Source organism: Arachis ipaensis, chromosome B02 (assembly GCF_000816755.2).
Source record: "Arachis ipaensis cultivar K30076 chromosome B02, Araip1.1, whole genome shotgun sequence".
NCBI classification, from domain to species: Eukaryota; Viridiplantae; Streptophyta; class Magnoliopsida; order Fabales; family Fabaceae; genus Arachis; species Arachis ipaensis.
Genome location: NC_029786.2, coordinates 78,723,772 through 78,747,736, shown reverse-complemented (window position 1 = coordinate 78,747,736; position 23,965 = coordinate 78,723,772). Strand labels below are relative to the sequence as shown.

General features: G+C 35.4%; 1 protein-coding gene and 1 long non-coding RNA gene across 8 annotated transcripts; one reads left to right on the top strand and one right to left on the bottom strand.

Moving 5' to 3' along the window:
• Positions 14,581-22,527, bottom strand: LOC107625496. Of its 2 annotated transcripts, none has more exons than XR_001617287.2 (4): positions 22,024-22,527; positions 20,602-20,659; positions 15,688-15,788; positions 14,581-14,814 (listed from the first exon to the last, which is right to left on the bottom strand). It is a non-coding gene; the product is annotated as an uncharacterized LOC107625496 (long non-coding RNA). The 2 variants fall into 2 exon arrangements; XR_001617288.2 differs by having other exon boundaries at positions 14,598-14,811.
• Positions 16,892-19,953, top strand: LOC110268901. Of its 6 annotated transcripts, XR_002357648.1 has the most exons (4): positions 16,897-17,672; positions 17,746-17,857; positions 17,969-18,081; positions 19,756-19,949. XR_002357648.1 is itself a non-coding variant. In XM_021115995.1 (3 exons), the coding sequence occupies exons 1-3, from the start codon at positions 17,597-17,599 to the stop codon at positions 18,049-18,051; spliced, it is 291 nt and encodes a 96-aa protein (XP_020971654.1). In that variant the 5' UTR covers positions 16,893-17,596; the 3' UTR covers positions 18,052-18,271. The 6 variants fall into 6 exon arrangements, 3 of the variants coding, with proteins under 3 accessions (XP_020971654.1, XP_020971653.1, XP_020971655.1); XR_002357647.1 differs by having other exon boundaries at positions 16,892-17,857; positions 17,949-18,081; positions 19,756-19,953; XM_021115995.1 differs by lacking the exon at positions 19,756-19,949 and having other exon boundaries at positions 16,893-17,672; positions 17,949-18,271.

Below are 23,965 nucleotides of genomic sequence, written 5' to 3'. Positions count from 1 at the left end.
GGTTAGCTACCAGGACATGTCGGGTTCGCTATATAACCGACAGATGATATCATCAGCCATAGGGCAGGCATTCATCATTTGCATATGTTTGAATTGTTTGGGTTTGCCATTTGTTTTGGATTTCTACATCATATATGCCATGTTACCATTGCAGTACATTGAATTTATTTGGCACTTTTACCGTACTGGGAACCCATGGGCCCGTGGTTCTCATTCCGTATATATCTCTTGTTTTTCAGATATAGGTCCAGGTGCTCAGAAGTGAGCTGTGGTTCGTCTGAGAGACGGCGAAGATATTTATTTTCTCTACTTTGTGTTTTGCTTAGAATCTCTCTACCTTTGTTTTGAAAAGATTATATTATGTATTGAACTCTTTTGGAACTTGCCTATAGAGGCTCTTATGTTTCCTTTGGGAGAGATTAGGATATACTGTTGTCATCTACTTTCATACTGTACCCTAGCCGGCCTAAACTTCGCAGGTCGCAACTAGTGGCTATTTACTTATGCTATAAATATCTATCTGTTATCTATCTCTTAATCTCCTTTATGCCTTGTCCATATATCGCGTTCGGCTTAGCAGTTTAACTTTTCGTTGTCAAAACGTGAGTGATACGTCTTCGCGATTTTATTTCTACTCTTTTCAGGCTTCTCGATTAATACTCCTTTCGAAAATTACCTATATTTATATATTAAAAATCCACCTGAGAGTCGTACCACCGTAATATCATTGACTTATGACTCGAGCATAAGGATTTGAATATTAGGGTGTTACAGATTGAATCTAATAAGGAAAGTATAAATGTAGGGGTCATCTTCTTGGTTAGAAAACTCTGTTTACTTCCTTTTATATTATTATCCTCTATATTGCATCGAAAAGAAAGAGTTACAAATAGTGAAAAAGTTAAAGCATGAAACAAACATGATAAAAGAAGAAAATAAATGGTATAAAGCTCTCCAGTCCCTCAACAATACTTATTTGAGTCAGAAAAACCCCATAGTTTAAGCCACCAACTCTCCAGTCCCTCAACATCCTACTTAAGTGAAGTATGATAAAGATACCTCTTTTGAAAATCCAGATGTTCTTCTGTATAGTTCGCAATTTTGCATTCTATATAATTAGACTTATATTACATATTGTATATTTGGTGCATTGATTTTCTTTGAATTGGAAGCAGAGACCAAGGACATATATGGATATTGTATTGATATTGTATTGCATTGATTAATATTATATATATATATATCTCTATCAGAATTTTAAAAATATATGAAGAGCATCAAGCTTTCATTTTCAGTTAACTAATTAAATCAACAAGCATAGTGATGAGAATTTGAACTCCAATATCTTTTTTTTTGTTTTCATTCTTCATCACTTATAAAATTTGAATCCTATTTTCTAGAAGATTGGTATATATTTTCTTGGTTTAGATCATGCTTTCAGGTTATTTTGATTCAAAGTTTCTCTATATATTTGATTAATTTGGTTTACTTGTGGATGTTTAAAGTTAAGGAGTTTGATTCAGATTTTGTCTATGTATTTGCATAATTTTGATTCAGATTATGATTTATGTTTAATTGGGTTACAAAAAGATCTCAACAGAATGCTAAGTAAAAGCAAATACACTTAAATGAAATTTTTGTTGTTGACTTCTGATTGTTCTTATCCACTACATAATGTAGCTACGGAACACATGAGTCCCAAAGGTAGAAGCACACTCAAAACCAAATATAAATTAAATAATAAAATTATTGCACTGGTAGTTTGTCCTTCAAATAATTCAGAACAACTTTAGTTCCTTTATCCAAGACAGTGCTCCGATTGCTCAAACAAGTTCAAAAAATTTATTAATACAAGATATGATCTACCATACAGTAATAATACATAAGTATAACTGGATAATTATATGCTTTGTTCCTTTCTTTTACTGGGTAACTTATCTGACATCTTTCAGACTGCTAAATAAATGATCAAGCTAACCCATTCATATTATTAACTTCTTCCTCTTCTTTTATCTTTTTCCTTTGGCATGTTATTAATCAGAGTGCCACTGGCCAACCGTTGCTGACCCGTTTGAGAAACCAAAAATCACATTTTAAAAAAGAAAAAAAAAGAGAAAAGATCTTAAACATTTCATTAATCAAGGTTATTGATTCAATTTGATTTCAGATTTCAATTTGATTTACATTATACTTTTCTTCTTGGTTTGGTTTCAATTTACTCTTCTATTTTGGTTTTATTCTTGCCAAGAACACAGAAAAAAAGGGTGAAGCAAAATCCTAACTTGCATGACCCATCGGTACCTTTGTGAAGTGTTGCTGCCACAACGCCAGGCATATTCTTCTTCTCTTTTAATATGCATAAGCCAAAATAAAGTAAATTAATGTAGCTTGCTAATAATTCTCAAAATAAAAGTAAAGAACTGAATCAAGAACTTTTTGGTCCAAAAGCCTGATTTTGTTTATATTATCAATTATGAGCATTATTTTATCTAACCAAAATAACTCTGCATTTTGAAATTATTTTCCTATCCTCCAAATCAGGTTGAGAAAAGTTGATTTGCTTCTCTTGCTTTTTTGAAATATCTATTACATGCTAATACCAATGACTTGTTTTTCAATCGTATAATTTTTTATTACATGGGTTGATTACTTTCATATCTCATTCTTTGTATGAGCTGAATATATGTGAAAAATGTTTCACTTCTTTCACGCGCAATTAGAGGATGTTGTGCAATTGAAGAAACTCTAATTTGTCATATAACATGCTTAGTACCGCAACCCTGTCTACAAGATTGGATGCCACCAGCTTTTGTGAATAAGTCTTTTTTGTGAATTAAGTCTCCTTAAAAGAAAATAAATAAAAGTAAAAACATTATATATAGATATATAATATGTTAAAATTAAGTCTCTTTTGTGAATTCAATTTTATTTTCTAATAAATCGAGTTGAATGATCTATCTATATAGACAGTCCAAGAAGTTTAATTCTATATTATACCTAAATTCCATTCTTTTCCAATACTCTATAAGTCTCTAGCAATCCTTCGATACCATTCATGTCAATTTATTAAAGTATTATTACTTGATTTTTTCTGGTCATTGCTGATATGATTAGTTTGTTAGAAATGAGGTTTTGATCACAAACACAGAGATACTACTTAAATTTAAAGCTTTACAACCTTTTAAAGATACCACCAAAGCATTTTAAAGCCATATCACTCACGAAAGAAATAGAATCAAAGGATTTGTTGTTTTTTTTTTTTTTGAGTTTCTTAAGCAATCATTTTTTTTTGCTAAAAGCTCTTTCCTTCAAACTTCAAAGTCATACATATATAGATCATAGATCATATCCACTTAGCCAGCTCCTTCTGCATTGCTGATTCTATATTGAAAACATTTTTTTTTTCAAAAATTAATGTTGGAGTATTTTATTTTTAAGGTTCAACTAATGAGTAAAATCTAAATGGGTCCTGCTATTTTACCAACGAAAGTGAGTTAGCTAAAATACACATACATAACTCATTCTTAAAAGCCACTAGCTAGGTACATGGGAATATTGCACATAATCTTTTTAGCTAACTGGTACACGAATTTTCACATTTCGTACAACTGAATCAGCAAGTGCACTAGATCGTCCAAGTGATACATGAGTGAGTCAAGGTCGATCCCATGAGGATTGTGATTTGAAGCAAGCTATGGTTATCTTGTAGATCTTATCAGGCGAATAGAAAGGTTGTTTGATTGTTTAAAAGCATAAAAAGAAAATAAATAAAACGTTACTCAGTTGATGGTGGATGCAATGATAAGAAGATGGTTAAGGCTTGGAAATGCCTTGTTCTTCTGGATTACTCCGGTCTTACTGTCTTCTTCAACTGTGAATGATTTCTTCTATGGCAGGCTGTGTATGATCAATGCCTTTCTTAAGGGATCGCTGATGCTCCCCAGATCTGAACCCCAGGGTTAGTGCGGATCCAGTCTGATTGAGGGTGAAGCTCTTGCAGTTCATTCTTCTTAGTGATCCTACTCAAAATACCACAGACAAGGTCGAATCTTTCGGATCAGAGAATATTGCGCCTTTGGTTCTAGCCTCTACCACAAAGACTCTAATTTTCCCGTACCTCAGCTGAACTGGTGTCTCGAGAAGTCCCCAACGAAGTCGTGGATTAGCCGTCTAAGAGATGTATAATCAAGCTAGTGGTTCATCAATTGTCCGATGAAAGACTCACTCTGAACCTATGTAGAATGAAATAACCTTGTGCCGGTTCAACGCATTCATAATGATGAAGAACGAATATACATCTTAGAATAGAGAATCAAACACGAATTGAAATAGAACAGTAGTACTTTATTAATCCATAAAACTCAACAGAGCTCCTCCCCTCAACCTAGGAGGTTTAGAAACTCATACTAGAAAATACAATGTGGAATTCGAAATATGACAGGTCCTCCCTTGAGATTATGGGAGTTCTCAAAATAAATACTAGACTAGTGATTAAGGATTATATAAGAAGGGTAAAACAATCTTTTAATGCTAAAATCCACTTCTGGGACCCACTTGGTGAGTGTTTGGGCTGAGCTTGATTGAGATCCACGTGCTAGGAGGCCTCTAGAGTGTTGAACGCTGGCTAGGGGGTCCTTTTTCGGCGTTGGACGCTGGTCTTTTCTCCTTTGGGCGCTGGACGCCAGAATAGGGCAGGAGGATGGCGTTAGACACCAGTTTTGGGCCTCTAATTCTGAAGCAAAGTATGCAATATTATACATTGATGGAAAGCTCTGGATGTTAGCTTTCCATAGCCATTGAGAAAGCTCCATTTGGACTTCTGTAGCTCTAGAAAAGCTCTTTCGAGTGCAAGGAGGTCAGATCCTGACAACATCTGCAGTGCTTTCTCTGCCTCTGAATCAGACTTTTGCTCCAGCTCTTCAATTTCAGCCAGAAATTACCTGAAATTGCATAAAAATACACAAACTCAAAGTAGAATAAAAAAATATGAATTTTGCACTAAAACCTATGAAAACTTAAAAATTAAACAAAACATACTAAAAACTATATGAAAATGATGATGGCAAAAAGCGTATAAAATATCCGCTCATCACTAACCAAGCAATAAAAAATGGTTTGCTTACAGAAAAAGATTTTGATATGATTATATTCTTTTTGTCCACTATGATTTTTTTAGTTACATTTTTGTTTTTTATATTTTTTTTAAATTCTAACTTTTGTTCCTCCTTTCTTTTTTTATTTTTTAAGGAAGCTTTTCTTTTTCGTTACTTTCCCCTTGCTCCACAACTGTAGCGGTTGTTCATGTCCAGTAAGACATCTGTTGACATGTTGTGGCACAAGAAAAGGCCTAACTCTGATGAGTTTTTGAGGCATCCAAGGGACGCTGAGGAATGGAAGGCATTTGACAGAAGATATACTGACTTCAGTAGCAATCCGCGCAGCGTTCGCTTAGCCTTGGTTAGCGATGACTTTAATCCTTTCAGAAACCTCAGCCCAAGGTATAACACCCTAGATTTTTGAAAATTAAATAGTTAGTTATTTATGAGTTATTATATTTTTTGAGATTTTGTTTTTAAGAAAACTATTTTTAACAAAAATAATTAAATAGAATTTTATGATTATTGAAGTTTAATTTAATTATAATTTATTCTATTAAATTAAATTATTTATTGTAATTACATATATGAGTCATTAGGAAAGAAAAAGAAAGAAGTGAGAAACGTGGCTTGGTTTGAGGTTGCGAAATTTGAATTAAGTTTGATATTGAGATGATATTCTAGTGTTTCAATTAGTTTATTGAGTTTAGGTTATGGCTGTAAATGTTATTGAATTTTGTTATCGTGAGTAATTAATTTGACAAGATTAATTTTGGTTAATGCTGTGACTGATATTTGGTTAAATATAGAAAGTATCCACGAACTGAATGAATCTTTGGTCTAGGAAAAACCTACGAATTGTTATTTGTTTTATATGTGGGAAAGACCCACGAATTGATAATCATTGATTACGGGAATAATCCATGAACTGTTGATAATCTTTGATCTCGGAAAAACTCACGAACTGAGGATCTCTGTTTTGTTTGTATGTTGATCTCGGGTATAACCCACGAACTGAGGATCGCTGTTTTGTGTGTTGATCTCGGGGACGCCCATGAACTGAGGATCACTGTTTCTCTTTGTGCGTATATTATGGTATCAGAGCAGTTCGTTTCTATTAGAGCTATGGAAATGGACTGATTATGCTTCACTGCATACTCTGAGTGTCTGTCATGCAATAGGTCTTGTCCTAATGACAAGAGTTTGAGTTTTAAGATACATGACTGTTTGTTGATTAATGCTGTTAACTTACCATTGCATACCTCATGGTAATAAGTCTGGCCAACTTAATACTAATAATTTATGTATATGAGAGTACTAACAGGTTATCATAAACGCAATAGAAGTAATAAGTAATATAAATTACGGGGTTCGGGAACATTAGAAGTTAAGTTTAGGGGTTAGTATAACCCTTATTCGTGCCAATGTGAATCTCTTCCTTGGTTGCTTGCCGTAAAACTTTTTGTTTCAAACTTCTTTCATGAGATATGGTTTCTTTTACATTTGCAAAACTGAACATGCCACACCTTTCTATTTCTTTTCTTCGATATTTTTGAAAATGGAGTTGATGATAAGAATCTTTTTCATCTTTTATAAATTTTCGAGGACGAAAATTTTTGTAAGGTGGATGAGATATAATACCCTAGATTTTTAAAAATTAAATAATTAGTTATTTATGAGTTATTATATTTGTTGAGATTTTGTTTTTAAGAAAACTATTTTTAACAAAAATAATTAAATAAAATTTTATGATTATTGAAGTTTAATTTAATTATAATTTATTCTATTAATTTAAATTATTTATTAAAACTATTTAGTTAGATAAAAGGCATATATACATATGTGTATATATATAAATAACCATGACACCTAACCCTTTCTTATCACATTAATCATCATCATCTAGCTTCTTTGGATTTCATTTTCTTGCACGGTGAGAAGATAGTGACCGAGAATGAGAGAGAAAACCGTGAAACCCTTAAACCTTTCGACTTCAATTTTTTTAAATTTGTAACTCCAATAAAAAATCTAATCCGATAAAAGTGTTCGTATCCTTCTCCTCTACGTGTTGGCGTCATTTTTATTCGGTGGAAGCTGATGGTGACGTAACTCCTCTTCCCCTTGAGTTCGGTCAATTGGGGTTCTAGGAAGTACAGACGATTTCTGACGTTTTCTTCTTCAGCGACTCAGTCAAAAAGTTTTTCCGGAATTTTCGTTGTTTTGATTTCATATAGAGGTAGGGAATTTATTTTAAAATTAATCGTTAAATTTATGAATGTCATTGAAATCTAGTAAGTAATTGCAAATAATTTATAAATGTCTTGCGTAATTAATTGATGAATTGGTTGAGTTGTGGCTGTGAAAGGTGATTAAATTAGTGTTACTTGTTAAATTGAAAGATGATGAGTTAGTTATTGAAGAAATTGTTGTATTGATAATTGTTGAATGGAGTTGGATTTGAATTTGGTTTGGGAAGTTAGGAATATGAGGGAGCCCGCATGGGTGGTAAGGTCCAAATTATTGTAAAAAGTATACGAAAAATTGTTTTTGTTTTGAAAACCTGATTTAAATATGTATTTACATTAAGAAGGAACTTTATATTAAAAATCTGATTTATAGGCTTATTTTGAGAAATGATTTTGAAATTGAACCTGGTTAGCTTTCAGATTTATAAAATGATTTGGCATTGGATTTGGATTGTTGGATTTATCAGGAATGATCTTTGAGGATCGAAAATGATTTGGTTGGGACCCTTGAAGGGTGGCAAAATCTGAATTTTAGAGGAAATGCTGCAAAATTTTTTATAAAACTTTGAGGCTTTGCTTAAAGCGTTAATCAAAAGAGAATTTGATTTAAAACTCATTCTATTTGGCTTTCAATTTATCAGGAAAAGAGTTATGTTTTAAGTTTATTTTATTGAGAAAATTTTCTTGTTTAAAGTAATAACTTGATTCCAATTTATCAAGGAAAGGAATTTTTATTAAACGTTAAAGAAGTTTGGCTGCCTAAAAACTAATGTTTTGAGGTATGATAAGTGAAGGAATATGTGGTGATGCGGAGGTGTGAATAATAATAAGGTGATGCAGAGGTATGAGTATGTAATTGGTGATGTGGAGGAATAATGAAAAGTCATGAATGAAATAAATAACTGAAGTAAATCATGATTCATGAAAATGAAATGTGAATGGGCCTTGTGCCAAATTGCTAATGCGAAAGGGCCCGCCTAATGGATAGCCTGAAATTGCTAATGCGGGAATGTCGCCTAATTAATAGCACTGTCCTTTACTGTGATACACATTAAAATGTTATTATAATGAGGCCTAATTGACACGGATAACCGTGATGCCAAGGTGTCTAATTGACACAGTAAAGGGACCATATTCGGGGTTCACTCCGAGTAACATCGGGTTGCGGGTAGACAACCGACGCATGAGCTCATGGCCTGCTTAGGATAGACATGCATCATATTGATTGCACATTTACATTTGGTCTTGTTTTGCTTGATATATTTTCTCTGTGATTGTGTTGCTTGATTTGTTTGTCTTACTGCAATTTGTTTGTTTATTTTTCTGTTTCTTGTGCTATTGTTTCTCTGTGATTGGGAACTGAGGTTGTGACTGAGATTAGTTTAAGTTCGGAAATTTAAAGAAGGTAATAAGTTAATAAAGTAAAAATAAAAAGTATTTCCAAAGGTTTAACAAAATAGTTTTATTAAGTAAAGTTAGTTATTTGCATTTTATCTCATTACTTTTACGGCCTCCATAATCTTCCACCCTTTCAGTGACACAGGTTCGGAGACTCAGTTTAAAGCTGCTGGCGATTATGAGTTTTATTTAAGTTAAGTTTATGTGTTGAGTTGTTTTCATAGAATTCCCTCACCTTTGTTATTTAAGATTTTTTTATACAGAGGGATAGGAATTGTATCTGAGTTTCTTTTGGATTCTTTTGTATAATATTTATTATTATTAATAATTATGTGATTATTATTACTTGGTGTCCTTTGATGAATGAGTTTGATTAATAAGAAAAAGAAAAGTTTCCGGCATGTTCTGAAAATTGAAATGCGAAATCGAACTAAAGGCTCAATATTAAATAGTAAATAAGGAAAACATGTTAGTAACGCCTCACTTTGGTACGATCATGACGTGCTAAAAGTTAGGATGTTACACAAGGTACTCGATTTGGCCTGAGATTCTTATCTCGTACAACCTACCTCCCTGGGATTGTATGATATCTAGCTCCTTTTCCTCTCTATGATTATTCCCAGCCCCAAGATGCCTAGGAATGATATAGATTTCTACCTATAGCCCTTGATAGATGAGTTGAAGTAGTTGTGGGTGGTGTTGAGACGTACGACGCTAATGAGAAAAAGTCATTCAAGATATATGCTATGTTGATGTGGACAATCAGCGATTTTTCAGTATTGGACAACTTATTTGGGTGGAATACGTACGGTGGGAGAGCTTGTCCTATGTGCAACTTGGATACTAGGACTAACCGACTCACCTGCAGTTAGAAATGGTGTTTCATAGGTCATGGCACTTTTTGAGTTAAGGCCACAGATTTCGGCAGGATCAGATTAGATTTTATGGCAAGGTAGAGGATAGAGGTCCCCTTATCAAATTGTCTGGTGGAGATATTTTGAGACAGTTGGAGAATGTGCATGTCAAGCTTGGCAAGGTACAAACGGTTGCTGGTAAAAGAGCACACGGACAACAAAATACAGTGCAAGACAAGGCTCCTTGAAAAAAGAGGAGTATATTCTTTGAACTTCCATATTGGGAGAATAATTTATTGCGCCACAACCTTGACGTGATGCACATAGAAAAGAATATGTGTGACAACATAGTTTACACTATACTGAATGATAGTGGTAAATTCAAGGACCACCTTAAATCTCGAAAAGACCTCCAATTGATGGGAATCAGGCGTGTGGCCCCAATATTCAAGCTGAGGAGTATCTTGCTTTCTATTTCTCAACTGAGAAAACATATAATTATTCCTTGTTAGATACCACTGCGAAGCACCATGCACTCGAGAAATGCAGTGGTTCGCATGTGGCCCCAATATTCAGGCTATGCACTTTAAGGCGTACAACGTCAATGAATTTTGGTTTAAAACCCTATCAAGAGAGGATACGATGAGAACCCAAAATAGCGAAGTTTCTATCACTTCTGATACTAGAAGTTATGCAACCACTTGTGATAGTAGTATTGTTGTTGGTGGCGTCTCGTATTATAGAAGATTGGTAGATATCATTGAACTGAATTACAATGGTCATTATCGTAGCCTTGCTCAGGTACCTCTGGGTAGACACCACGTCTAGTAGAGGCATAAAGCAAGATGTTTTGGGACACACCTGTGTTAACTTCAATAATCCGATTCACATTGGTGATCTTGAAGATGACAAGCTGTACATTCTTGCATCCGAGGCTCGCCTTGTATACTATATGGAAGATAAAGTCAATAAGCAATGGAGTATAGTAGTCCATGCAAAGCCAAAAAATTTGTTTGACATGGGTGAATAAAATGAACACTGTGAGGTCGAACTTTCTCTCCAACCAAGTTTGACTGATTTGTCTGAATGTGATGTTGAAGGTATGTCGTTGACAAGGGATGGCAATTTAGAAGAACCCACGACTGATACCATCGATATTGGAGAAGAGGCTGCTGATTTATGGATGTATTTGGTTACCAATACAGGACATGTAAACTATTACTCTGTGCATAGTCTAGTTGATTGTTAGACACTTGCAAATTCATTGATTAGCAACTAGCATATGGTATAAATAAACCATCTGGTACGATTTAAAGTTATTTAATTTGTCTTTTTAAACCCTCTGTACCTAGAGTTATAGTATGATTGACGTGTATATTTGAAGTTCTTTTACTCACCTGTTTTGTGTTGGGACTTAGTAGGGAAATTGGAAGAGAACGACTTCTTTCTCTGCGGCAGTAGCATCTCGTTTTGCAGGGCGATGAACAGGCATCTTCATTCTCTTCCCTGGAGCATGCAATATGTAAGGTCCCACATCGGTTGGGGAGGGAAACGAAGCATGCCTTATAAGGGTGTGGATACCTCTCCTTAACATGATGCATTTTGACGAGTGAGTGTGGGGGCTTTGGCTATCATCCCTATCGTCAAAGACAAAACCGTGAGGCCTTGTGTGCCAAAGCGGACAATATCATGCTAGCGGGTGGTCTGGGCTGTTACAGATGGTATCAGAGTCGGAGCCCAGATTGATGTGCCAGCGAGGGCGTTGGGCTCCCTTAGGGGGGTGGATTGTAAAGTCCCACATTGGTTGGGGAGAGGAACGAAGCATGCCTTATAAGGGTGTGGATACCTCTCCCTAGCATGACGCGTTTTGACGAGTGAGTGTGGGGGCTTCGGCTATCACCTCTATTGTCAAAGGCAAAACCGCGAGACCTTGTGTGCCAAAGCGGACAATATCGTGCTAGTGGGTGCTCTGGGCTATTACAGATGGTATCAGAGCCGGAGCCCGGATTGATGTGCCAGCGAGGGCATTGGGCTCCCTTAGAGGGGTGGATTGTAAGGTCCCACATCGGTTGGGGAGGGGAACGAAGCATGCTTTATAAGGCTATAGATACCTCTCCCTAGCATGACACGTTTTGACGAGTGAGTGTGGGGGGTTCGGCTATCATACCTATTACAGATGGTATCAGAGCCGGAGCCCGGATTGATGTGCCAGCGAGGGCATTGGGCTCCCTTAGAGGGGTGGATTGTAAGGTCCCACATCGGTTGGGGAGGGGAACGAAGCATGCTTTATAAGGCTATAGATACCTCTCCCTAGCATGACACGTTTTGACGAGTGAGTGTGGGGGGTTCGGCTATCATCCCTATCGTCAAAGGCAAAATCGTGAGCCCTTGTGTGCCAAAGCGGACAATATCGTGCTAGCGGGTGGTTTGGGCTGTTACACAATATCATTTGCTCAAGACTTATGGTTCAACAAGTGACCTATTAGATCATGGCTTGATGTATTCTTAACACACATGCACATAGTTGATGAGGTTAGTAGAGTGCCTATTGAACTTATGATCTTACGATCTCATATGTCTGACCGTTAAAGGATTCTTTTACTTCTTCGAACTGCAATGATAATTTTAGTGGTTTTAGTATCCTGTAAACAAAAGACACAGCCAATATCTTACATTTTGTGAGACTCTCAACATTTTAGGAATTGTGTCAATTCGGAACTAAGTACCGTAAAAAATTTGACTTCAAATTCTTAACAACTACAAATAAGGGACTATCGCACCAAATACTGAAAGAGGTGAAGGTAAAATCTGGGTTTAAACACCAATTATATGACTTATCCAGATGAAAGCACTTACTTAGCATTGTAATAGTGTTGGAATGATTTTAAATTCTCAGGTTTTCCTTGACCCGTAATGGTAATTGGTTGATCTCTTTTGCTTAAAACACTATATTTAATAAGAGAAATCATGAAGGAGAATAACACTGGTGTTTGTGTATAAATACTTATTATGTCAATTTTTGGGTCCCTAAGTGAGTCGCAACTCCCAATAATGAATGCGTATGGTATTTGTATTCAAATAATGGACTGATAGTAGGTTATGAAAGTTACTGTTAAATTAATGATGAGATTGTAAATTTATTATAGAGGGTAGGCATGGCATGGGTGTGAGTTGGTTGGTACATCAACTACATATATAATCCAAGTGACTTCGTATATTGGTAGAGTAGCTTCTGAAAAACTTTAATTTGATAAGATCAGACCAGAGAGGAGAGGGGCATGTAGTAGCTAGAAATAGTAACCCTTGCTTTTGTAATGGAAAATTAAATTAGCTACTAGTTAGCGAGACTGAGATGTTAATAATATAATATATAGAAGCAGCATTGCATTTGTCTTCTCCTGCTTTGGGCTTGCATTTGCCTTCCTCTTACTCTCACTAATATTCAGGTGTATTGGGTTCATATATTAGGAAGTAGTAATGATCTGTTGTTTATAAAATTAAAGCCTTTAGCCAATTAAGCTGCTCCATTGTCACTGTTGTCAATGCTCATTGCTTAGCTTCAACTGAAGCCTTTCATCACACGTTTAATATTTTGAAAGAGAATAAAAAATTAATTGAAAACATTTAGCATTTTGAATTAGTTGAACATGTGAAATTCTTAATATTTCCAAGGGTATTGATACCCCTGAACTGCATAGGCATATAGGATAAATTCCATTTTTTTCTATACTTAGTTATGTGATAATTATATGTAATTTTGAACTGTTTAGCTCTATTGATAATTATATGTATTTTTGAAGCATACTTCATTTTGCTGTGTGATATTTTTCATCTTTATCTTTAGATCTTGCTGTCTTCAATTATTAATATCATCCATTTCTTGCTTCACTAGGACCCGTATTTAACTACCTACTGAGTACAATCATTTTATAAATAACCTTTATTCTTTTTAAGTTTTCTGTGTTTGGTAGCTATATTTCTTAAATTGTAATATATGTTGGAAAAATTTCTGATTTACATTCAGGGGGATGAAAGCAATGACAGTGCGGATTTAATATGATAGTCTTATATGTTTTATTATACTCTTTTTTTGCGTGGCACAGAGTACTTGTAATGGGATTGTCCACATATTTTGATGAGCATTCTTTTCTACTATAGGCCCGATGCGAGAACAATCTTATGGTTGAACTGGATATTGTGTCTCGGGAGGAATTCATTTTCATAGAAAGAGGACTTACAAAACTCTGGAAATGCAAGTCAAACAAGACGTCTATAATGTTAAAGTCTGACCATGTTCTTTGTATAAATTGTGATGCATTGGAATTGTTTTGCTACGATGTAACTTTCAGGTCTATCTCGGGAGAAGATTCAAGAGGCAGCAGAAGAGATAGGGGAGATAGTTCAAGATTCAATGAAAGAAGTCGTACCCAGCACTAATTCTGATGAGGTTGTTTCTACTGGATACAAGGCTTCCATGCTAATACACTACAAAAAAGGCCTATGGTCACGGAATAGCTAGTAAAAAGGGTGACCATAGATCTATGGTCATGATTTTGGACCTATGGTCACGGTTTTTTTTACCGTGGCCTATTCTCTCGTGGCCATAGGTCTATGGTCACGGTTTTTTTTATCTATGGTCACAGTTTCTATGGTCACGGTTTCAATTTTTTAAATCTGACACTTTAGGCCACGTTTTTTTTACCGTGACCATAGGTTAATCTATGGTCACGCGTGAAAACCGTGACCATAGCCTTATCTATGGTCATGGTAAAAAATCGTGACCATAGGTTATCTATGGTCACCCCTCCTTAAAACCGTGACCATAGCCTTATCTATGGTCATGGTAAAAAACCGTGACCATAGGTTATCTATGGTCACCCTATTTTAAAAACGGTGACTATAGCCTATTGTTGTTTATGGGATTTAATTTTTTTTAAATTATAATCACATCCCAAAATGATGATAATCACAAAATAAATCTAAAAATAAGAAACTCAAGAAATCTAAATTATAAAAGTTTCATTATAAGATACATATGTTTAATTTTTACTCTAAACAACACAAATCAAAATAGAATGCAATTTATCCAATTACATGTAATACCTCAAAAAGTACAGAACATATCAAAATATTACATTTACATAACTAAAGTCATTGTAAGACTCATCCCATGTCATATATGTATGGAACATATTTTCTTCATCACATCATGTCTTCCTGCTAGCAAAATAAATAAACATGTTAGAACAGAACAAAAATACTTTTCATGATGCAGTACATATACAGCAAATTAAGGCTATAAGATAAACTATACTTATTTAGTTTCTTGCTTTTGGAACTTTGCAAGTTATACTTGCTACAGTAATTCATTGAGTTTTTTCATTGGTCAAAATAAATAAATAATAAAAAAGAACTCATTTCCATTATTAATACAGGGGAAGATAAAATAAAGGAGTTTTAAACCTTTTTCTTACTTGATTTTGCGTTCAGTTAGCAAGTAAGCTACTGAAATAAAGTTTTCATATATGACTAATTCATGTATTGAAACTAAGTTACTAGTAGTATAAGTGAACAAATTAAGAAACATAAGCAATATAATTTGAATTGAAGAACATAGAAATTAGAAGGTGAATGAAAATTCTTAAATGAATTTTTTCAGCACTTAAACATAACATCTGCACTTTCCAAGAAAAAAAATGCATGACTTGTGAGACATCCACGTACGTCACAAATTGAGACGCCAAGTAATTGTTTTCACTATGAAAGGCCTAGTATTGTCTTGTGCATATATTTATTTCAGTTTTGCAGCCAGTTTTCATGTATAAATATAAATTATTCACGATCCTAAAATTTAAGTTTAACTCAAATTCATGATATATCATTTACCAAAAGCATACTATTAATTCATGATATAATTTAACTATCTAATTTTTTGACAAAACATGATTAAACCTAATAATGCAAATATCTGAACTTACTAAATATGATCTAATAAGTCAATTATAGTGACAATTTAGCTACCATATACACACTTATTACCTAAATAAATAGAAGATCAAATTATTTTATATGACAAGAATGATATAAACTTACTGCTTAGTTCCTTTATTTTGAGATGCCATTTGAAGTTGTTATACACTGTGCCACAATAACTAGTCAACTCCTTTTGTCTTTACCAGTCCAAAAAAATAATCCTGTATACAAAATAAAACAAAAAAAAATCAAAGGAAGATAAAGAACATTCAAGAGTAGGTAAACAAAATAATCAATTAATAAATATTAATCTTGAATTAATATAAAATACAAGATAATTTTTATTTTAAACTTTCTGAAAATAATCAGTCTTAAAATGAGACATAATCAAGCATGTTCTGGAAAATATATGTAATTTAATAATTGAAGATTTTACATATCAATAATTAAAAAGTATCTTGGGAAACACAGACCTATTTGAAAAATCAAAGAAAATAGATACAAAATCCTTAAATAATCTAAAATTATTATGTTAACGAAATCGAAGTATATAAATAATCTTACTATAATAATTGATAGCTAATATGTTGAGATATACTTGCTGCTTAGCTTATATATGAGTAGGATAAAAAAAGGTCTATACCCCAAACACTATATATGAATATATTTCTTCTTTGAACAAATTATGTATATCATCGTTATAGAATAAACCATATAATTGATTTTCATGACTAGGAAAAGTTTTCTCAATGTTAGTTCTGCAGTTTATATATACTTACTTAAGATGGAAGGTAATAATAATGCATGAAAAGTAAAATGAAAGAAGCTATCTGTTTTAAAACATATTTGTAAGACCCAGAACCTTTGAAAAGTCTTTTTATAATCAAGTTTCAAATCATATAATTATTTATAGCCTTAATTTCAGAAATTATTTTATTAAAGATAATTAAGGCAAGTTTTGATTTATTGAATTTGAGATAAGTTATGATTATTATCCAATTTTATAATTATTGAATTATTTTCTATATTTAAACCACAAAGTTGGTGGTTGTGAAATAATAAGGATTTTTATGTGATTTTGGACTAAATAATTAATATTTTAGAATATTGATACTACTGTTTTGAGAAAATAAAGGATTTAATTATATTATTTCCAATTATTTGATTTGGACAATTTATTGAAAATAATTTGTAAAAATGAGGAGCAAATAGTATTTTCTATACACAATTAGTGTTGGATTTAATTTGGGTTTCAATTACTATATTATCCCTATTTTTGAGTGAAATTACCAAAGTACCCTTAACCCTAATTTTTGAAAATGAAACCCTAACCTTGAAAACCCTAATCAGAACCCGTTTCCCCTCTGAGCCCAACAGCAGCAATGCACATACTTTCCCTTTCCCAAATCATGCGCAGCAACCATGGAGAAATGGTGAGAGAGGGGGATCGAGCCAGAAGAAGTGGCGTCGGAGAGAGGGAACTTCACTCGCGCCATCTTCTAGCAGTCATCATCGGCGTCTCACTGCCGCCGCTGGAGGGGCCGTCACCCATGCATTGTCGCCACCAATCTCGCGCCGCCGCGGTCCCGCCGAGCTTCTGCCAACACCGCACGAAGCAGAGAGAGAGACAGATGGAGAAGAGGGCCACGGAGGGGGGGAAGAGCCACCGATTGTAGTCACCGTTGGGTCCTTGTTCCTCGCTGTCGAAGGAGCTGCTCCCAGCCACAGTGGTCGCTGATGTTCGCGCCGCTGTCGTCGGAGAAACCCGAGGAGAAGAGATGAATGCGACGGGGAAGAGTGAGTGAGCTGTGCCAGCGTTGTTGGAGCCTCACCGCCGCCGTCCCTGTTGTGACTGGTGTCGCGTCGGAGGACCACCGTCGCGGGAGAAAGGGAGGGAGCTCGCGGTGAAGAGAGAGGGGCGCTGTCTTGCGCGCCGCCGTTGCACCTGGATACCGCCGCTGCTACTGCGAGCTCGCCGTCGCCGGAGCTGGGTAGTTGTTGTCCCTGCCAGCAGCGAAGAAGAAGCGAGATGAAACCCCCTCCATGTCTGCTGTCTCGGTCCGCTGAGAAAGAGTTATCGCTGCCGTTGCTGGAAAACTCTGCCGGTAAGGGTTTTGAATTTGGTCTTCATTTGTTTAAGATTCTGGAAGCTTTAACGTCTCTGTATGTGGGTTCCAGGCACCATTGCCGGAGTCCGGTCGCCGCTGCTACTTGAGGTGGCTGCCGGGCTGCTGCCGAACCGGTTCAGAGACCGCCGTTGTTTTGGTTTAGCCGTTCTTTCTTCGGTTCGGTAAGCATTTCAATTTGAAAGCCCTTTCGTTATTGTTCTGTTATCTCACGCTGAGGTTTGTGACGTTAATTGCTATAAGATTGAGTTTCAGTTGTTGTATGTTGCAATTAGAGTCGTTGAGATTGTTGAGAAAGCAAGTGGAGCCGAGTTGTTGGTTGCCGTCACTTCGGGTTGAGGCGAAAGGGACTCTGTGAGACGTTTGGGTTATGGATTTGTATTTTAAGGTAGGGGCGCTTTTCAAAAACTATATTTTATATTGGAATTATTACATATGGATACTGATGTGAGACAATGTGTATTTGGTGGTTGTAGCAGCCTTATGTATTATTTGATTGTCTCGAGTGATTATGAATGTTTGTTTGGCTGAATTGTTGTGTGGTTTTATGAAACAAAATACTTTTGAAGTTGATTCTTTTAAAGCTTTGAGATTGAGTTTAATCCGTTGGGAATTGATTTGAGTTGAGTTGATTTTCTTGAGAATGTGAAAAAGAGAATACACTCTTGAATTCAGCCTGGCTTGCTTTAAATGATCTGGTTATTGATAAATGATTGTTACTGAGCCATTTCTTTGAAACTTTAGAAATGAGTTTATTCGGCTGATAATGATTTGATTCTTGAAAAGGTTTTCTTGAAAAATGGAATTGAGATGACTGCTGGATTTTGGCTCGCCTTGAACTGATTTTGGATGTTGGGCTGTTGAAAAAGATTGTGGACTATTTTGTTGGGACCCGAACCGGGTGGCAAAGTCTAAGTTTTAGGGGAGGTGCTGTCGAAATTTTGGTAGAATCCGAGACTTTAGTGAAACGTTATTTGGAAACTTACGAGTTAACGGCTTCTACTATTTTATCTGAATTATTAAGAAAGGGGTGACTTATGCTTTTGAAATGAATTATTAGAAAGGAAATTGTGATTTAGTCTTATTTCTTAAGCAAAGTATTACATTTCCCTTGTGAACAAGTTATTTAAATGAAACTTATGCTTTAAGGCTGCTTGAATGTAAAAAGGATTTATGCCTTTGGATTTGACTTGGGGGTTTCAATTAAAGAAGTTTCAATGGCTTTGAAAGAACCCGAGCGTCTATTGAGAAGTCTCATTTTAAAGTATTTTGGGAAAGGTTTTAAGTACTCCTTGAGTTCTAAATTTTTGTAAGACAAACAATTTCTGAGCAGTTGAAACGCTTTAGAATTTCCTCATGTGGTTGAAGTTGATTTTTGTTTAAGTAAAGGAAACGGCTTTGAAAAGGGTAATTGACTATATGACTCTGTATGGCTTAGATCCTATTTTGTTACTCAAATTAGGAAGACAATGTTTTAATGATTTTAAGTGAATTTGAGAAAATGAGTTATATTAATTTCCCCTAAAGACTTGGGACTCTGCCGAGAAACTTTGTTATAAAATACCATTGTTGGATGGATGATTTTGAATGTTTCAAAATGAATCTTTAACTTTCCATGGTTATGGAAGTTTTGAAAAGAGGATGCTGAGAGTGGCATGGTTTTAAAAGGGGAATTTACCTTGAGTAAAAGTGGCTTATGAGCCTGAGATGATTTGAGAAATGAGATCTTTAAAGTGTGGTTGAAATGAGATGGACCGATGGTTGGTTTCGGTTTTGTGTTTCTGATTTGGAATAGTATGAAAGGCTATTTTTGGTTTAGCATAGATAAACCTTTTGAAAGGCTTTCAAAATATTGTTTTAAATGAACAGTTTCCTCTTTCAGAAAAGGATTTCAGATTTTCTCTTTTACTGTAAACCGTTATTTTGAAAAGAGGCATAAGTCAGTTATTAATCACTGGTACGGTTATCTTCACGTATCATATTACAGTAATTCCCAAAAACCCTCTACTGAGAACCCTTTCGAGGATGATGTTCTCACCCCCCTACATTTTTCTCTTTTCAGGATATGGATGCAGAAGTCACGAAGAGTTTATTTAATTGTTGTGGAAATGCTCTGTGTTGCTTTAGATTATTATTTATTGTACCCCTCGCCTTCAACTTGATATATTTTGTAAGAGGGATAGGGATTGTATTGGTTAATGTCTGTAATATTATTTATATATATGTATGTATATATATGGATGTACTCTTTATGAGTTTCTGTAAGTTGTATGGTATGTATGGATGTACGTTGTATAGCGAAAGTATTTTTGAGAACGGTATTGCGGTTTAAAGTTTTAAACAGGCTCATATTTTAGTATTAAATAATATAAGTGTCGTCATAATGCCCGAGCTATCAGAGTCGCGCAGCCGGAAGCGTGAGTTTTGGTAGTTAGGGTGTTACAATATTTATATATGAAAAGACAATTTTATTAGAGTATTTAGGATCCTATAATAAGGGATATAGCTAGTTCTTTTAACCCCCATTTTTTCATTCTCAAAAGTCAAATTTAAGAATATTGATTAAAGAAAATGAGTATCTGATGAATACTAGTTAATTAAGATACTAGATCTCTTCTCTCTGCAGCTCTGTCTTCGGATGAACACAGCATAGGGCTTAGCTTTATTAAGCTTATAAAGCTTGTTAGAAGTTGTTAATTAGAAATGTAACAAGGCTATCGATATATAAGATTTTGGTCATGCATAATCATCAATAATATTATTATGATAAATCATGTACTAATTATCAGCTTAATAAGACTATATATATAACAATAAGCACATACATATCAAATATAGATAGATATATATATAAGGTTATTAATTAAGATGGAAATGAATTAGATGAAGTATGGTTGAAAGTTGAAACCTTGTGTTTGCATATTCATAAAGTTTTGTAGTGCTGGAGAATATAACAAGACCAACTTCTGCATCGTAAAGGATAGCAAGCTCCTTAGTTTTATTCTATTTTATAACTCAAAACATTCAAATAGATACTTACTATAGATGATAAAAAATACATGATCCACAAACTGATGCAAATTATTTAACTCTCACAATGTCTAAATTCCCTCATATTAACCAGTAACTTTTTCAATCACTCCCACCCAAAGCATCCTAAACTAGAAGACATGCCCTGATTGTAAAGAAAATTAAACTTTTCCCATATTTCTCAAAAGCTTTTTCACCAAACATCTGCAGCATAACATTCATTTAAAGCAGTAAGAATAGGGTAGCATAGCATTCATTTAAAGCACTAAGAATAGAGTAGATGATACCAAGACACACATTTCACATGGAAAACATTAAATAATTACATGATCCTAAATAGAATGAGGTACTAAATTAGCAAATTAGAAAACTTATATACTAAAACTATAAAAATCAGCCGCATTTAAAAGGAGAATGTAATGAGAGACAAGCATGAATGCATCATACATAATATTCCTCTAAAATAACTAGACATATTAATAGAAGCAGCAGCAGCAGTAGTGCTACAATAGATTACAAGCATATGCCCCTAGCTAATAAATGAACAAATTACAAGCCTTAAAAGTTGAAAGTTAAAAGTCAAACTTGCATTCCATTTATTATGCTTCGGTTATAGGGTATCCTTATATGTATTAGTACACTTTCAATTAGAATCATAGGATATGATATATAGCTAAAGAGCAACCCTAAAGGGACTCTCCGAATGCAGATCAATGCTCATTAGAATTGAAATTATGAGATCAAATTGAAAAAACTTAGCTAATTGTAAAAACTAAACTAATTAAATTCTTGTGGTTTCTTTACAGACATAGGGATAAAAAGCCTATCAGACAAGTCTCTTATAAGTATTTATTCATATAATAATGAAAAATATATAAAAATGCATAGATTGATTAAAAAAAATGTGTTGAAAAATCATTCTTGAAGAGTCTAGCAAAAATTGCGGTCAACATACAAGACTATGGAACGCCGAAGAAGTCTACAATATATTCCAACATGAAAGAGTAAGAAAATCATGCTTTAATGGTTTTGTCTTCAAGATAAGTGTATGTATGTATGTATCAAAATATTGCTTACAGAGTACTAACATTGTATTGCAATGCTGATCAATTTTGCAGGATAAAATTCATGGAGTTGAAAGCATGATTGTGAATATGATTCAAATTACAATAGATCCACGTATAATCATTATTGCATTAAAAAAGATGCCAAAGTTAAGGTTGCATGCTTTAAGAGAAAATATCAACACGGATCTGGAACGCAACAGAGTGTTTATAGAAAAGAAAAGAAAGAAACTTACTTGGAATACTCAATGGAGTGAGTGAGTGCTGATACGAAGAGCTTTGAGGGCTTTGTACACCAGACCCGTGAAGCTGGCAATTTGCAGATTTGGGGAGAGCTTTGAGGCTTCCACAACGATGACACGAATGGCGACGGGTTTGAGGCTCCGAGACAAGCTCCAGGAAGACCCAACGGACGCCAATGACGGATGGTGGGCAAAGCGAAGCTGATGCCCAGCTTCACGGGTTGGAGCAAGACGACAACGGATAGTGGGCTTCGAAGCTGGTGACCGGCGACTGGGTTTTGCACGACGAGAGAGGGGAGGAGGGTGCGTGGCTGGGCAGGAAAGAAGGCTTGGCCAGTTCTCTTATTTTTTTAACCCTAACTTAGGAACTTACGAGCTAAAGGATTGGGGAAATTTGGGGGGAACTTACGAGGGAATGGGGAAAGTTGGGGGGATGAGGGATTTTGGTTGGGGGGAGGGAGGGTGTTTGCACGACGTCGTCTGGGTAAAAAAAATGTGGATTTTTAAAAGGAAGAGAAACGAAGCCGTTTTGGACAAGGTACTCTATGGTCACCCTTTTTTAAAAAACCGTGACCATACACCCTTTTTGGTCACTGTAAAAACCGTGACCATAAACTCCTTTAGGTCACCCTCCAAACCGTGACCATAGACCCTTTTAGGCCACCTCCCAAAACCGTGACCATAGACCACTTTAGGCCACCTCCCAAAACCGTGACTATAGACCCTTTTTGGTCATTGTAAAAAACCGTAACCATAGACCCCTTTAGGTCACCCCCAAAACCGTGACTAGCTAGGCCACCCCCAAAACCGTGACCATAGACCACTTTAGGCCACCCCCCAAAACCGTGACCATAGACCTTTTTAGGTCACCCATTTTTGAAAAATCGTGACCGTTGGTATGCGAAATTGCTACTCGGGTTGTGAATTGTTGTTCGAAATTGATTCCTTGGCAATGGCACCAAAAACGGATGCAAAGGACCATAGTCTAAACATATCTTCACAACTTCGCATAACTAACCAGCAAGTGCACTGGGTCGTCCAAGTAATACCTTACGTGAGTAAGGGTCGAATCCCATGGAGATTGTCGGTATGAAGCAAGCTATGGTCACCTTGTAAATCTCAGTCAAGTTGACTCATATGGGCTACAATATATTATGTAAATAAAACATAAAGTAAGGATAGAAATACTTATGTAATTCATTGGTGAGAATTTCAGATAAGCGAATGGAGATGCTTTCGTTCCTCTGAACCTCTGCTTTCCTGCTATCTTCATCCAATCAGTCTTACTCCTTTCCATGGCTGGCTTTATGTGATACATCACCACTGTCAATGGCTATTTTCGGTCATCTCTCGGGAAAATGATCCAATGCCCTGTCACGGCACGGATAATCGTCTGGAGGCATCACCCTTGTCAATGGCTTCATCTTATCCTCTCAGTGAAATGGTCAACGCACCCTGTCACGGCACGACTATTCATCTGTCGGTTCTCGATCATGCTGGAATAGGATTTACTATCCTTTTGCGTCTGTCACTAACGCCCTGCAATCACGAGTTTGGAGCTCGTCACAGTCATTCATTCATTGAATCCTACTCGGAATACCACAGACAAGGTTTAGACTTTCCGGATTCTCTTGAATGCCGCCATCATTCTAGCTTACGCCACGAAGATTCTGATTAAGAGATCTAAGAGATACTCATTCAATCGAAGGTAGAACGGAAGTGGTTGTCAGGCACGCGTTCATAGGGAATGATGATGATTGTCACGTTCATCACATTCAGGTTGAAGAGCGAATGAATATCTTAGAAGCGAAATAAGATGAATTGAATAGAAAACAGTAGTACTTTGCATTAATTTTTGAGGAACAGCAGAGCTCCATACCTTAATATATGGAGTGTAGAAACTCTACCGTTGAAAATACATAAGTGAATAGAGGGT